The sequence below is a fragment of the Hemitrygon akajei genome, chromosome 2 (genome assembly GCF_048418815.1).
Source record: "Hemitrygon akajei chromosome 2, sHemAka1.3, whole genome shotgun sequence".
NCBI lineage: Eukaryota > Metazoa > Chordata > Chondrichthyes > Myliobatiformes > Dasyatidae > Hemitrygon > Hemitrygon akajei.
The window spans coordinates 78,522,225-78,539,522 of NC_133125.1; the positions used below are offsets into that span (position 1 = coordinate 78,522,225).

General features: G+C 41.8%; 1 protein-coding gene across 2 annotated transcripts in view; it reads left to right on the forward strand.

The window, feature by feature from the left end:
• Positions 1 to 17,298, forward strand: part of LOC140714284 (contactin-associated protein-like 5) — a 1,700,882-nt gene that overhangs the window by 295,724 nt on the left and 1,387,860 nt on the right. For both annotated transcript variants that reach the window (XM_073025370.1, XM_073025379.1), the window contains exon 3: positions 5,716 to 5,909. In XM_073025370.1, the coding sequence (XP_072881471.1) occupies positions 5,716 to 5,909 (194 nt within the window). The remainder of the gene's footprint in view (positions 1 to 5,715; positions 5,910 to 17,298) is intronic.

Here is a 17,298-nt window from a genome sequence, read left to right on the forward strand (position 1 = left end):
ACCACACAGTCATCACTCGGAGAATGTAAAAACTCGACACAGACTGCACTGCGAGAATGGAAAAACACCACACAGTCATCACAGGGAGAATGAATAAACTCGACACAGGCATCACTGGGAGAATGGACATACTCCATACAGACAGCTGTGGGAGAATGGAGACGCTCCATACAGACATGACTGGGAGAATGGACAAACTTCACACAGACTGCTCTTCGAGAATTGACAAACTCCACACAGACAACACTGGGAGAATGGACAACCTCCATACAGAGATGACTGGGAGAATGGACAAACTCCATACAGACATCACAGGGAGTATTGGAGAAATTCCACACAGCCATCACTGGGAGAATGGCCAAACTCCACACAGACAGCACTGGGAGAATGGACAAATTCCACACAGACATCACTGGGAGAATGGCCAAACTCCACACAGACAGCACTAGGAGAATGGACAAATTCCACACAGACATCACTGAGAGAATGGACATGCTCCATACAGACATTACCAGGAGAATGGAGAATCTCCACACAGACATCACTGGGCGAATGGACAAACTCCGCACAGGCATCACTGGGAGAATAGACAAACTCCATACGGACATCACTGGGAGAATGGACAAACTCCACACAGACATCACAGGGAGAATGGACAAACTCCACACAGACATCACAGGGAGTATTGGAGAAATTCCACACAGCCATCACTGGGAGAATGGCCAAACTCCACACAGACAACACTGGGAGAATGGACAACCTCCATACAGAGATGACTGGGAGAATGGACAAACTCCATACAGACATCACAGGGAGTATTGGAGAAATTCCACACAGCCATCACTGGGAGAATGGCCAAACTCCACACAGACAGCACTGGGAGAATGGACAAATTCCACACAGACATCACTCGGAGAATGGCCAAACTCCACACAGACAGCACTGGGAGAATGGACAAATTCCACACAGACATCACTGGGAGAATGGACATGCTCCATACAGACATTACCAGGAGAATGGAGAATCTCCACACAGACATCACTGGGCGAATGGACAAACTCCGCACAGGCATCACTGGGAGAATAGACAAACTCCATACGGACATCACTGGGAGAATGGACAAACTCCGCACAGACATCACAGGGAGAATGGACAAACTCCACACAGACAACACTGGGAGAATGGACAAACTCCTTACAAACAACACTGGGAGAATGGACAAACTCCAGGCGGACATCACAGTGAGAATGGACGAACTGCACACATACAGCATTGGGAGAATGGACAAACTCCACATAGACATCACTGGGAGAATGGACATACTCCATACAGACATCACTGGGAGAATGTAAAAACTCCACACAGACTGCTCTGGGAGAATGGACACGCTCCATACAGACATTACTGGGAGAATGGAGAATCTCCACACAGACTTCACTGTGAGAATGGACAAACACCACACAGTCATCACAGGGAGAATGGACAAACTCCACACAGACAACACTGGGAGAATGGACAACCTCCACTCAGACATCACTGGGAGAATGGAGAAACTCCACACTGACATCACTGGGAGAATGGACAAACTCCATATGGACATCACTGGGAGAATGGACAAACTCCTTACAGACAGCACTGGGAGAATGGACAAACTCCACACAGACATCACTGTGAGAATGGAGGAACTGCACAGATACAGCAGTGGGAGAATGGATATACTCCCACTCTGCACTGAGAGAATGGACAAACACCACACAGACATCACTGGGAGACTGGACAAACTCCGTACATACATCACTGGGAGACTGGACAAACTCCATACAGACATTACTGGGAGAATGTACAAACTTCATACAGACAGCAGTGGGAGTCATTGTGGTGTGATGTGGAAACTCACTTAGATGTGTACACCACTCTTATATAGATAGTGAAATAAATTTGGGGTTTGGACAAGCAAAGTGACTTTTCACTGCCATCTCAGTTCAGTTTCAAACTGAGGAGGATAACAAACACCAAAAATGTACAAACCTGCAAGTAATAAATTAACCATTGGACTAGCTGTGCATTTGGCTCCATTTAGCAGAAGTTGTGTGTACTACCACATTTGCCTCCAGGTACCGCTGTGAGCATCTGGAGAACTGTGGCAAATGACACTCCTACATTTCTGTGGTTGTGTTTGTGCTTGGAGCAGAGACACAAAATCCTTGAAAGCAGCTTTAAAAGTGGAGCTGTGATGTTGCTGTTCATGTGGTTGCCGAAGGGTTTGAGTAACCTGGGTTTATCCTGATATCTGGTGCTGGCTTGATCTCCTTCTTGCTGTGACTGTGAAGGTTTCCCTCCAAATGCCCTGTGTTTCCCCCAGAGCTCAGAAAGTTGCTTGTTGTCAGATTCCATGGTGGGAAGCATCCTTTTCACATCTACTGTGTCTAGGTCTTTCAATATTTGAAAGATTTCTTTGAGATCCCCCCTCGTTCTTTTCAATTCTTGTGAGCACAGATCCAGAGCTAGCAACCATTCCCCATATGATAACCCTTTCATTCCCAGAATCAGCCTTGTGAACCGCCTCTGAAACCTCTCTAATGCCACCACATCATTTCTTAGATAAGGAGCCCAAAATTGTTCACAATACTCAAGGCCTCACCAATGCCTTATAAAGCTTCCACATTACATCCCTGCTCTTGTATGCTAGACCTCTTGAAATGAATGCTAATATTGCATTTGCCTTCCTCACCACTGACTCAACCTGTACATTAACCATTAGGGTGTTCTGCACAAGGACTCCCAAGTCCCTTTGCATTTCAGGTTTTTGGATTTCTACTACCAAAGTTCATGACCATGCATTTTCCAAAATTGCATTTATTGCCCATTCTCCAAATCTGACCAAGACCTTGTGTAGCCTTCATGTTTTCTCAACACTACCTGCCCCTCCATCAATCTTCATATCTTCTACAAACTTGGCAACAAAGCCATCTGTTCCATCACCTAAATCATTGATATACAGCATAAAAAGAAGCAGTCCCAACACTGACCCCTGCGGAACACCACTAGTCACTGGGAGCCAAATAGAAAAGGATCCTTTTATTCCCAATTGCAGCCTCCTACCAATCAGCCAATGCTCTAACCATGCCAGTAATTTTCCTGCAATACCATGGGCTCTTACCCAGGTAAGCAGCCTCATGTGTGGCACCTTGTCAAAAGCCTTTCGAAAGTCTAAATGTACAACATCCACTGCCTTCCCTTTATCTATCCTACTTGTAATCTCCTCTAAGAATTCCAACAGATTTGTCAGGCAAGATTTTCCCTAAAGGAAGCCTTGCTGACTTTGTCCTATCTTGTTCTGTGTCACCAAGTACTCCATAACCTCATTGTTAACAATTGTCTCCCATATTTTCCTAACTACTGAGTTCAGGCTAACAGGCCTATAATTTATTTCCTGCAGCCTCGCTTGTTTCTTAAAGATTAGAGTGACATTTGCAATTTCCCAGTTCTCCAGAGCCAAATGATTCTTGAAAGATCATTACTAATGTTTCCATAATCTCTACTGCTACCTTTTTCAGAACCTTTTGGTGCAGTTCATCTGGTCTGGGTGATTTATGTACCCTTAAGTCTCTTAGCTTTTTGAGCACCTTCTCCCGTGTAATAGTAACTGCACTTACTTCTCTTCCCTCACACCCTTCAACATCTGGCACACTGTTAGTGTCTTCCACAGTGAAGACTAATGGAAATGCTCATTTAGTTCATCTGCCATTTCCTTGTCCCCTGTTATTATTTCTCCGGCCTCATTTTCTAGCGGTCCACTCCCATCTCTCTTTTATTTTTGACATACTTGTAAAAGCTTTTTCTATCTCCCTTGATATTGTTTGCTAGCTTTCTTTGATATTTCATCTTTTCCATCCCAATGATTCTTTCAGTTGCTTTCTGTCAGTTTTTTAAAAGCTTCCCAATCCTCTATCTTCCCACGAATTTTTGCTTCGTTGTATGCCCTCCCTTTTGCTTTTACATTAGTTTTAACCTCCCTTGTCAGCCACAGTTGTACTATTTTTGCCATTGGAGTATTTATTTGTTTTTAGAATACATCTGTTCTGAACCTTCCTCATTTTTCCCAGAAACTCACGCCATTGCTGGTGTGCTGTCATCCCTGCCAACATCTCCTTCCAATTTACTTTGGCCAACTCTTCTCTCATATCACTGTAATTTCCTTTACTCCACTGAAATACGGCTATGTCAGACTTTATTTTCTCCCTGTCAAATTTCAAGTTGAACTCAATCATACTGTGATCACTGTCTCCTAAGAGTTCCTCTACCTTACGCTCCCTAATCACCCCTGTTCATTATGTAACACCCAATCCAGTATAGCTGATCCCCTAGCAGGCTCAGTGACAAACTGCTCTAAAAAAAATCTTGCAGGTATTCAACAAATTCATTCTCTGAAGTTCCATTATCAACTTGATTTTCCCAATTGACCTGCATGTTAAAATCTCCCACGACTATCAGAACTTTGCCTTTCTGACGCATCTTTTCTGCTTCCTGTTGTAATCTGTAGTCCATATCCCAGCTACTGTTTTGAGATCTATTTATGTCATAAGGAAGTGTAAGAAGTATGAAATTAGAATGGTAAGGCAGTCCAGGTGAAGGATCTCGACATGGAACATTAACTGTCAATTTACACCTGTAGATGCTGCCTGCCCCGTTAAACTCCTCTAATGTATGTTTCATTATAATGGTAAAAAGCTCATAGTGATTTGGTCTAATACCTTACTTCCTCTGCACTGTTCAAGAAATGTAGTAGGATGAAAAGCACTGAGGAATTCAGTAATGATCAAAATATGCAATTAGGAGCAGACTGAAATTTACCTTTATTTTTCCACTCATACCTTGGCAAAATGGTGGGTCCCTGTTCACAGCTGGAAAAATGCAATTGTCATTGTATAGAAGCCTTGTGCGCTACACTACTCTTTGAAAAATAGCATAATGGAAATATCAGAAGTGCATTTTGGTCCAGAAATTAATCCCTGGTTGGTGGTGTTAAACATACAATGTAGTGATGCGAGCATACAGCCTTCCAGTCCAATGGACCTGCACTGCCTCATTGCATCCATGTGACTAATTAACCTACTGACCCATATGTCTTTTGAATGTGGAAGGAAACTGGGCAGGAGAAGGAAATCCACATCTTGATGGGGAGAATGTACAGACTGTGGCAGAATTGAACCCGTGTTGCTGAAGCTGTAATAGCTACAATACTATGCCACCCAAAAAAAGTGATTTCTACTCTTCCTCAGATATTCTTCCCATTGAACTTCATAAAATAAACCAAGGAAGAGTGGAACAGACTAATTCTTTCAATCCTCACTACCTGAGCTGAGTTCTGAGGCAACAGGTTTACATCATCTAAGCAGGCCATTCAACCCAACAGGCCAGTGCTTCACTGCAGTCTCTTCTTACCTTCCTTTGCTTGATCCTTGGACCATAGTCTTCCATTGATTAATCTCCATTGTATCCATCAGAGCAAATTCCACATCTTCACCATTCTCCCCATATACAAGTTCTTTATAATCATGTAAAATAGTTTTTGCATTGTTTTATGCAAATCAAGATTAATATTTAATATCAAGTATGAAATCCAATATACTTGAGATTTGATTATTCACACTTAAGCAAAATTAGAAACAGATTTTGTTACGTATGGGTTTACTATTTGTCATTATATCCCAGGGGCAGGTGGATGGTCCCCACAGGAATCTAATAAATACCAGTGGCTACAGATAGATCTTGGTGAGCGGACAGAAATCACAGGCGTTGCAACTCAAGGTCGATATGGTAGTTCAGACTGGGTAATAAGCTACCTGCTCATGTTCAGTGATACTGGAAGGAACTGGAAGCAATATCAACAGGAAGACAGCATTTGGGTAAGTCTTTGAACTCTTATTTTAAAACAGTGTGTTCAGTACAAAATGCCTGTTCATGTATAAAATGCAATTAGTAATGTTGGTCATATAAATGATCATGTAGAATAAATACTAGATTACTGTACTTCATTGTTTTCAAATATGCAAACATTCTTGTGAACTTGTTTTTCTTAAATAATGGATATTTTTATCATTGATTATAAAACTTTGCACATCAACATCTTAACATCTATGCCTGTTTATGGAATTCTTCAGTGTACTTTAAGTCAATTTTAAAGTCATTAAAAACAGTTCATTCATTACATTCATTATGTGATGTGCTTTATGACATAGGCGAATCATGGTCTTTGCATGATCATGATTGTTCTTGGCAAATTATTCTACAGAAGTGGTTTGCCTTTGCTGCCTTTGCAAGATGAGTGACCCCAGCTATTATCAATCCTCTTCAGAGATTGTCTGCCAGGCATCAGTGATCACATAATCAGGACTGGCTGCTGATATGACTTACCCCCACCTGCTCTCATGGCTTCATGTGATCCTGATCAGCAGGGGAAGGGGAGTGAGGGCTAAGCAGGTGCTATGCCTTGTCCAAGGGGGACCTTGGAGGGAAGGAGTGTCTTATACAATCTTTGGTAGAGATGTATCTCCATCCAGCCACCCTCAAAAATTGTTAATAATAGACAAAAGATTCTACAGATGCTGGAAATCTACAATCTTTAAGTCAATTTATTAGAATATACGTTTGTAGAACATAAAACTGTACAGCACAGGACAGACCATTCAGCCCACAGTGTTGGGCAGAATATTGCATTTCATTTAATGAAAAAGTGATTAAGTTTCTATTTTACAATGAATTTCAGAAGCTAAACACAATCTTCAGTCATCCATTTGTTTGACTTAAGTTAATGAAAATAATTTTAAGTCCTTCATCAGTTTCACCTGGTAGTGCAGAATTTCTTTTTACTTCAACGGAAAAGAATTTTGATGCTAAATTTTAGTCTTACTTTTCTTTGCAAATGCTTGATTTCCTCAAATATTTAAATAAAAATCTGAAATCTACAAGTCTCAAAGTTGGTAGCAGAACATCCATTGCACCTGGTAGGTGAAGTTTCAAAATAATCTTACATTTCCTTCACATCTTCCTACTTTGAATGAATGATCTTCCATCTGACACCTTAACATTACAAATTTGAAGAAATTTGGTATGTCACTAAAGAATCTAGCAATTTTCTACAGATGTGCCATGGAGAGCATTCTATCTGGTTACATATCTATCTGCAATGGAGAAGCCAATTCACAGGTTTGAAGTAGCTGCAGACAGTTGTAAACTCAGCCAGGTCCATCTTGGGCAGTAACCTTCCCCGTATCTAGGATATTTTTAAAAGGTGACGTCTCAAAAAGTCAGTATCCATTAAGAACTTTCACCATCTTGGATATGATAGATAGATAGATAGATAGATAGATAGATAGATAGATAGATAGATAGATAGATAGATACTTTATTCATCCCCATGGGGAAATTCAACTTTTTTTCCAATGTCCCATACACTTGTTGTAGCAAAACTAATTACATACAATACTTAACTCAGTAAAAAATATGATATGCATCTAAATCACTATCTCAAAAAGCATTAATAATAGCTTTTAAAAAGTTCTTAAGTCCTGGCGGTAGAATTGTAAAGCCTAATGGCATTGGGGAGTATTGACCTCTTCATCCTGTCTGAGGAGCATTGCATCGATAGTAACCTGTCACTGAAACTGCTTCTCTGTCTCTGGATGGTGCTATGTAGAGGATGTTCAGAGTTATCCATAATTGACCGTAGCCTACTCAGCGCCCTTCGCTCAGCTACCGATGTTAAACTCTCCAGTACTTTGCCCACGACAGAGCCCACCTTCCTTACCAGCTTATTAAGACGTGAGGCGTCCCTCTTCTTAATGCTTCCTCCCCAACACGCCACCACAAAGAAGAGGGCGCTCTCCACAACTGACCTATAGAACATCTTCAGCATCTCACTATAGACATTGAATGACGCCAACCTTCTTAGGAAGTACAGTCGACTCTGTGCCTTCCTGCACAAGGCATCTGTGTTGGCAGTCCAGTCTAGCTTCTCGACTAACTCTCTTCTCATGGCTACAATATGAGGAGCATCATGGACTCAATATTTTTGGAACAGCTTCTTCCACTCTGCCATCTGACTTTTGAACAGTTCATGAAACCATGAACACTACACTCAAGAAATTCAGCAGATACTGGATTTACAGAGCAACATGCTTAAAATGCTGGAATGCTGGAGGAACTCAACAGGGGAGGCAGCATCTATGAAAATGAATGAACAGTTGATGCTTCGGGCTGAAACCTTCACCAGGAATGGAAAGGAAGGGGGAAGATGCCAAAATAAAAAGTGGGGGGGGGAGAGGACAGATGGAGGGGAAGGAGGACATGTTAGAAGGTAATGGGTAAAGCCAGGTGGGTGGAAAGGGAAAGGGCTAGAGAAGAAGGACTGTCATAGGAGAGGAGAGTGGACCTTAGGAGAAAGGGAAGAAGGAGGGGCACCAGGGGAAGGTGATAGGCAGTTGAGGAGAAGAAATAAGAGGCCAGAATCATAGAGCAGTAGAGCACAGAAATAGGCCCTTTGGCCCATCTAGTCCGTGACAATACCATTTAAGCTGCCTACTCCCAATGACCTGTACCTGGACATAATGCACCATATCCCTACTATCCATGTACCTATCCAAACTTCTCTTAAACATTGAAATTGCATGGACTTCTTGTGCTGGCAATTTGTTCCACACTCATGACCCTCTGAGTAAAGACATTTCCCCTCATGTTTCCCTTAAACTTTTCACCTTTCACCCTTAATCCCTGACATCAGGTTGTAGTCCCACCCATCCTCAGTGGAAAAAGCCTGCTTGCATTTATCCTATCAATAACCCTCATAATGATGTCTACTTCTAACAAATCTCCTCTTAATCTACTATGTTGTAAAGAATACAGCCCTACCTAACCTATTCAATCTTAACACTCAGGTCCTCCAGACCTGACACCATCCTTGTAAATTTTCTCTGCACTCTTTCAATCTTATTTACATTTTTCCTGTAGGTACATGACCGAACCTGCACCCAATACTCCAAATTAGACCTCACAATGTCTTATAGAATTTCAGCATAACATCCCATCTTCTGTACTCAATGGAATGGAAGAAGAGGAAAGGGGAGGGTAAAAGAAAAAAGAATGAAAAAAGGAAAAAAAATACAGAGAATATTTAAACTGCTGTGTTCTTCCAACATTTTGTGCTTGTTGCCATGAACACTACCACATATTTTGATTTCCTTTTGTACTACTTATTTATTTTTCATATCTCTTATTGTAACCTAGTACTTCCTTTATTTGTTACACGGTACTACTAACACAAAACTTGAAATTCCATGACATACAGCATATCAATAGACAATAGGTGCAGAAATAGACCATTCGGCCCTTCGAGCCTGCACCGCCATTTTGAGATCATGGCTGATCATCTACTATCAATACCCGGTTCCTGCCTTGTCCCCATATCCCTTGATTCTCCTATCCATAAGATACCTATCTAGCTCCTTCTTGAAAGCATCCAGAGAATTGGCCTCCACTGCCTTCTGAGGCAGTGCATTCCAGACCCCCACAACTCTCTGGGAGAAGAAGTTTTTCCTTAACTCTGTCCTAAATGACCTACCCCTTATTCTCAAACCATGCCCTCTGGTGCTGGACTCTCCCAGCATCTGGAACATATTTCCAGCCTCTATCTTGTCCAATCCCTTAATAATCTTATATGTTGCAATCAGATCCCCTCTCAATCTCCTTAATTCCAGCGTGTACAAGCCCAGTCTCTCTAACCTCTCTGCGTAAGACAGTCCGGACATCACAGGAATTAACCTTGTGAATCTACGCTGCACTTCCTCTACAGCCAGGATGTCCTTCCTTAACCCTGGAGACCAAAACTGTACACAATACTCCAGGTGTGGTCTCACCAGGGCCCTGTACAAATACAAAAGGATTTCCTTGCTCTTGTACTTAATTCCCTTTGTAATAAAGGCCAACATTCTATTAGCCTTCTTCACTGCCTGCTGCACTTGCTCATTCACCTTCAGTAACTGATGAACAAGGACTCCTAGATCTCTTTGTATTTCTCCCTTACCCAACTCTACACCGTTCAGATAATAATCTGCCTTCCTGTTCTTATTCCCAAAGTGGATAACCTCACACTTATTCACATTAAACGTCATCTGCCAAGTATCTGCCCATTCACTCAGCCTATCCAAGTCACCCTGAATTCTCCTAACATCCTCATCACATGTCACACTGCCACCCAGCTAAGTATCATCAGCAAACTTGCTGATGTTATTCTCAATGCCTTCATCTAAATAGTTGATGTAAATCGTAAACAGTTGTGGTCCCAATACCGAGCCCTGTGGCACCCCACTAGTCACCAGCTGCCATTCCAAGAAACACCCATTCACCGTTACCCTTTGCTTTCTATCTGCCAACCAGTTTTCTATCCATGTCAATATCTTCCCCCCAATGCCATGAGCTCTGATTTTACCCACCAATCCCCTATGTGGGACCTTATCAAATGCCTTCTGAAAATCGAGGTACACTACATCCACTGGATCTCCCTTGTCTAACTTCCTGGTTACATCCTCGAAAAACTCCAATAGATTAGTCAAGCATGATTTGCCCTTGGTAAATCCATGTTGGCTCGGCCCAATCCTATCACTGCTATCTAGATATGCCACTATTTCATCTTTAATAATGGACTCTAGCATCTTCCCCACTACTGATGTTAGGCTGACAGGACGATAGTTCTCTGTTTTCTCCCTCCCTCCTTTCTTAAAAAGTGGGATAACATTAGCCATTCTCCAATCCTCAGGAACTGATCCTGAATCTAAGGAACATTGGAAAATGATTACCAATGCATCCGCAATTTCCAGGGCCACCTCCTTCAGTACCCTAGGATGCAGACCATCTGGACCTGGGGATTTGTCAGCCTTCAGTCCCATCAGTCTACTCATCACCGTTTCCTTCCTAATGTCAATCTGTTTCATTTCCTCTGTTACCATATGTCCTTGGCCCATCCATACATTTGGGAGATTGCTTATGTCTTCCCTAGTGAAGACAGATCTAAAGTACTCATTAAATTCTTCTGCCATTTCTCTGTTTCCCATAACAATTTCACCCAATTCATTCTTCAAGGGCCCAACATTGTTCTTAACTATCTTCTTTCTCTTCACATACCTAAAAAAGCTTTTCCTATCCTCCTTTATATTCCTGGCTAGCTTGCGTTTGTACCTCATTTTTTCTCCCCGTATTGCCTTTTTAGTTAAGTTCTGTTGTTCCTTAAAAATTTCCCAATCATCTGTCCTCCCACTCACCTTAGCTCTGTCATATTTCCTTCCTTTTTTTTTAATGCTATGCAATCTCTGACATCCTTTGTCAACCACTGTGGCCCCTTTCCCCCCTTTGAATCCTTCCTTCTTCAGGGGATGAACTGATTTTGCATCTTGTGCATTATTCCCAAGAATACTTGCCATTGCTGTTCCACTGTCTTTTCTGCTAGGATATCTGTCCAGTTAACTTTGGCCAGCTCCTCCCTCATGGCTCCATAGTTTCCCCTGTTCAACTGCAACACTGACACCTCCGATCTGCCCTTACCCTTCTCAAATTGCAGATAAAAACTTATCATATTATGGTCACTACCTCCTAATGGCTCCTTTACTTCAAGATCGCTTATCAAATCCTGTTCATTACACAAGACTAAATCCAGAATAGCCTTGTCCCTGGTCGGCTCTTGTACAAGCTGTTCCAAGAATGCATCCCGTAGGCACTCTACAAACTCCCTATCCTGGGGTCCAGCACCAACTTGATTCTCCCAGTTCACCTGCATGTTGAAATCCCCCATAACTACTGCGACATTACCTTTGCCACATGCCAATGCTAACTCCCTATTCAACTTGCACCCAATATCTATGCTACTGTTTGGTGGCCTGTAGACAACACCCATTAGAGTCTTTTTGCCCTTACTGTTCCTCAGTTCTATCCACACAGACTCTACTTCTCCTGATCCTATGTCCCCCCTTGCAAAGAACTGAATCTCATTCCTCACCAACAGGGCCACCCCACCCCCTCTGCCCACATTTCTGTCCCTATGATAGCATGTATACCCTTGTACATTCATTTCCCAGGTCTGATCTCCCTGCAGCCATGTCTCCGTTATACCAATAACATCATAGTTACCCATTCGCACCTGAGCTTCAAGCTCATCCGCCTTATTTCTGACACTTCGTGCATTCAGATATAGAATTTTTAGCCCAATTCTCCTCTCTCTGTTTAAATCGCTGCCTTTTGTGCTTAACCCAGCTACCCGAAGTCCCATCGGGCTATACGCCCCTTGAATTTTGTTGTCCTTCCTAAATTTACTTGTTTTTTCTGCACATTTAACTCCATGTTCCATCAGACCATCCCTCTGTACATGTATCAGTGATCAGAGTCCTGATTCTCGTTCTAACTCTGTTCCTTTCTTCACAGACAATACCTTACCTGTGCAGTCTTCCTGTAACATTTTAGATTTATAATATCTGTAAAATTTCTCTTTTATATTCATTCTTTCCAAGAAGCTGATTACTATTTTACCTCCCATGCACCATGTTTGTGATCTTATAGGGATGGCAGTTTGCTACAAATTAAATTGAATATAATACTGACAAAGATTTCACTTTCTGAATACTTCTTGGTATACCTTCTGGATTTTTGGCTGCTGATCATGAAAATCACCATGAAATCTCCCTATTATGCACCACTTTTTAAAAATTGCCTATATTTGTTTTGTTAGTGCATAATTTAAGTCAGAGTAGCTGATGCCAAAATTAAGGAAAGCATTTTTGATGATCCACGAATCAAACAGGTCATCAATGACAGTCAATTTGAATAGTTTCTACTGGGACCAGAAAAAATCACATGGAAGGCATTCAAGGATGTTGTTGAAAATTTTCTTGGCAACTAAAGAGCACAAAACTATGTGCAACTGGTTAACAACATGCTTCAAGCTTACAAAACCATGAAATGCAATATGTCATTAAAGATTCATATTCCGCATTCCCATTTAGACTTCTTCTCTGCAAATCTTGGTGCTGTCAGTGACGAATGTGCTGAAAGATTTCACTCGGAAATTGTAGTCATGGTGAAACAGTATCAGGGCAACTGGAATCCATCAATGCTGGCTGATTATCGTTGGACACTTAAACAAGAAGCCTCAGACACTGAGGACAAGCAAAAATTAACAACAAAACTTTATTAGCTTAGTTGAGCTATTGCAAAGCACCAGCACCATTAGCAAATAAGTGCATTATGTTCATTATATTCAATAAAAGTTAATTTCTTGTTTTTCCAAATTCCTATGTGATATAAGTAGTCTGAAATTATATTTGTGTTCAGCTTCAAGTGGCCTATTGAAAACAAAAAAAATCCAAGGGAGCATCATTTTCAAGAAAAAAAATTGTTGCCCTGTGTAATAGATAGCGCTGAAAGCCATGAAGGTTACCAAATGCAGCTAAAACTTATGTAACCCCCTGGGTCGCCTCAGGCTCGCTCAGCTCGTTCTTGTCTAGGGGGAGCAGCCTTCGGCCCCGCCAAACTGGGTAATCAGCTGGTGTGGATGCTGTGTGATGTCCCCGCCTCGCCCAAAACAGACAGTACACCATATGCGATTAAATGAGTACAATTTATAAAGGTTACTATAACTAAGTGATTAATAACGATACAGTATATATGAAGGAAAAAAAATAAAGAAAAGGTGCCAAACTTATCAAAGTCCAAACCACTTCGTGCACAACCGTTGCAGCTCAATTACTGAAGTCTGCTGGCCACCATTCGATCCCCTCCGAACTCCTCGACTTGCAGCTCAGGACCACCCGAAGTGGTCAACCAAGCACATCTATCTTCGTCTCCTCTCCTCGCAGTACCTCCTGGCCTCGGACCCCCACTTGGGGTCCGTTCCTCACCCAGTTTACAGCATCACGTCCTCTCTCTCTCACCCCCTCGCGCCGATCTCCCCAAAATGCCCGCCAGCAATAGCTTACAGACTCAGAAGAAAGAACAACATTAATCCCAATTGGTTTACACAGGAATACAATTCTCGTTATCAGTAAATTTTAATCCAAACAAGCTTCCAGCACTCTCTCGCAACAAAGAAGCATTCCTACTTTTAACAGAGAAGCCATTTTGATTAACATATGCAGTAACAAAGATAAAGAAGAAACCTCCCTTTACACTTAGAAGCAATGTCCTGTGCATTTTTAAATAAAGTTCAGTGCCCAGTATTGGAAACAAGTTGGCAGGACATGTACAGGTTGAATGAATTGATTGAATCAAATCAAAGTCCTAGATAGAATGGATGTGGAGAGGATGTTTCCTATCGTAGGTGAGTCTCGGACCAGAGTGCACAGTCTCAGAAAAGAGATGATGAAGAACATCTTTAGCCAGATAGTGGTGAATCTGTGGAATTCATTGTCACAGACAGATGAGAAGGTCAAGTCTTTGAGTATATTTAAAGTGGAGCTTGATAGGTTCTTGATTAGTAAGGCGTCAAAGGTTAGGGAGAAGGCAGGAGTATGGGGTTGAGAGGAATAATGGATCATCCATGATTGAATTGCAGAGCAAACACATTGGGCTGAATGGTCTCATTCTGCTCTTCTGCCTTATTGTCTAATTGGTGCAGTCCTAGAAAGGCTTTGTAAAGATCTTCCTTTAAGTTTTTAGTTTTGTTGCTTGCAAATTGAAATAAATTGATGCCATTATCTTACTGTAATTATCTTACTGGATAATTGGAATTATCTTACTGGAGAAGGAAGGATTTAAAGGGGGGAAAGGGGACACAGTGGTTGACAAAGGATGTCAGAGATTGCATAGCATTAAAAAAAAGGAAATATGACAGAGCTAAGGTGAGTGGGAGGACAGATGATTGGGAAGTGTTTAAGGAACAACAGAACTTAACTAAAAAGACAATACGGGGAGAAAAAATGAGGTACAAACGCAAGCTAGCCAGGAATATAAAGGAAGATGGCAAAAACTTTTTTAGGTATGTGAAGAGAAAGAAGATAGTTAAGAACAACGTTGGGCCCTTGAAGAATGAATTGGGTGAAATTGTTATGGGAAACAGAGAAATGGCAGAAGAATTTAATGAGTACTTTAGATCTGTTTTCACTAAGGAAGACACAAGCAATCTCCCAGATGTATGGATGGGTCAAGGACATAGGGTAACAGAGGAAATGAAACAGATTGACATTCAGAAGGAAACGGTGATGAGAAGACTGATGGGACTGAAGGCTGACAAATCCCCAGGTCCAGATGGTCTGCACCCTAGGGTACTAAAGGAGGTGGCCCTGGAAATTGCGGATGCATTGGTAATCATTTTCCAGTGTTCCTTAGATTCAGGATCAGTCCCTGAGGATTGGAGAATGGCTAATGTTATCCCACTTTTGAAGAAAGGAGGGAGGGAGAAAACAGAGAACTATCGACCTGTCAGCCTGACATCGGTGGTGGGAAAGATGCTAGAGTCCATTATTAAGGATGAAATAGTGGCATATCTAGATAGCAGTGATAGGATTGGGCCGAGCCAGCATGGATTTACCAAGGGTAAATCATGCTTGACTAATCTGTTGGAGTTTTTCGAGGATGTAATCAGGAAGTTAGACGGGGGAGATCCAGTGGATGTAGTGTACCTCAATTTTCAGAAGGTATTTGATAAGGTCCCACATAGAAGATTGGTGGGTAAAATCAAAGCTCAGGGCATCGGGGGGAAGGCATTGACATAGATAGAAAACTGGTTGGCAGATAGAAAGCAAAGGGTAGCGGTGAATGGGTGTTTCTCGGAATGGCAGCTGGTGACTAGTGGGGTGCCACAGGGCTCGGTATTGGGACCACAGCTGTTTACCATTTACGTTAACGATTTGGATGAAGGCATAAAAAATAACATCAGCAAATTTACTGATGATACTAAGCTGGGTGGCAGTGTGACATGTGATGAGGATGTTAGGAGAATTCAGGGTGACTTGGATAGGCTGGGTGAGTGGGCAGATACTTGGCAGATGGCGTTTAATGTGAATAAGTGTGAGGTTATCCACTTTGGGAGTAAGAACAGGAAGGCAGATTATTATCTGAATGGTATAGAGTTGGGTAAGGGAGTAATACAAAGAGATCTCGGAGTCCTTGTTCATCAGTCACTGAAGGTGAATGAGCAAGTGCAGCAGGCAGTGAAGAATGCTAATGGAATGTTGGCCTTTATTACAAAGGGAATTGAGTACAAGAGCAAGGAAATCCTCTTGCATTTGTACAGAGCCCTGGTGAGACCACACCTGGAGTATTGTGTACAGTTTTGGTCTCCAGGGTTAAGGAAGGACATCCTGGCTGTAGAGGAAGTGCAGCGTAGATTCACGAGGTTAATTCCTGGGATGTCTGGACTGTCTTATGCAGAGAGGTTAGAGAGACTGGGCTTGTACACGCTGGAATTAAGGAGATTGAGAGGGGATCTGATTGAAACATATAAGATTATTAAGGGATTGGACAAGATAGAGGCTGGAAATATGTTCCAGATGCTGGGAGAGTCCAGTACCAGAGGGCATGGTTTGAGAATAAGGGGTAGGTCATTTAGGACAGAGTTAAGGAAAAACTTCTTCTCCCAGAGAGTTGTGGGGGTCTGGAATGCACTGCCTCGGAAGGTAGTGGAGGCCAATTCTCCGGATGCTTTCAAGAAGGAGCTAGATAGGTATCTTATGGATAGGGGAATCAAGGGATATGGGGACAAGGCAGGAACTGGGTATTGATAGTAATTGATCAGCCATGATCTCAAAATGGCGGTGCAGGCTCGACGGGCCGAATGGTCTACTTCTGCACCTATTGTCTATTGTCTATTGGAATAGTTGAGGTAATCCTTGAACAACAATGCCACAAAGCAGTTTTGTCACTTGGTGGTTCATATATATTTCACCTCATTGTATTGTCATGTCCTGCTGTGTATCAACATTGCCTCTATATTTAGTTTTGCAAATGTAATGCAAGAAGTTGAGCACAGATCTGGAAAGAGATTTTTGAATTTTAATGGATAAACTTGCCAGCATATTAATTAGTGCAGCAGAGGCAGAAGTGACAAATAGGAACAACGTTGCATGGGAAGAAATCTTCCTCTCTGCCATCAAATTTCTGAACAGACGATAAACTGATGAATACTACCGCACTATTTTTGCTCTATTTTTGTATAAGTTATTTATCTTTATTTAAATATATATTTATTATATTTTATGTATTGGACTGTACTGCTGACATAAAACTACAAATTTGACTAAGTACTGTATGTTCGTGGTA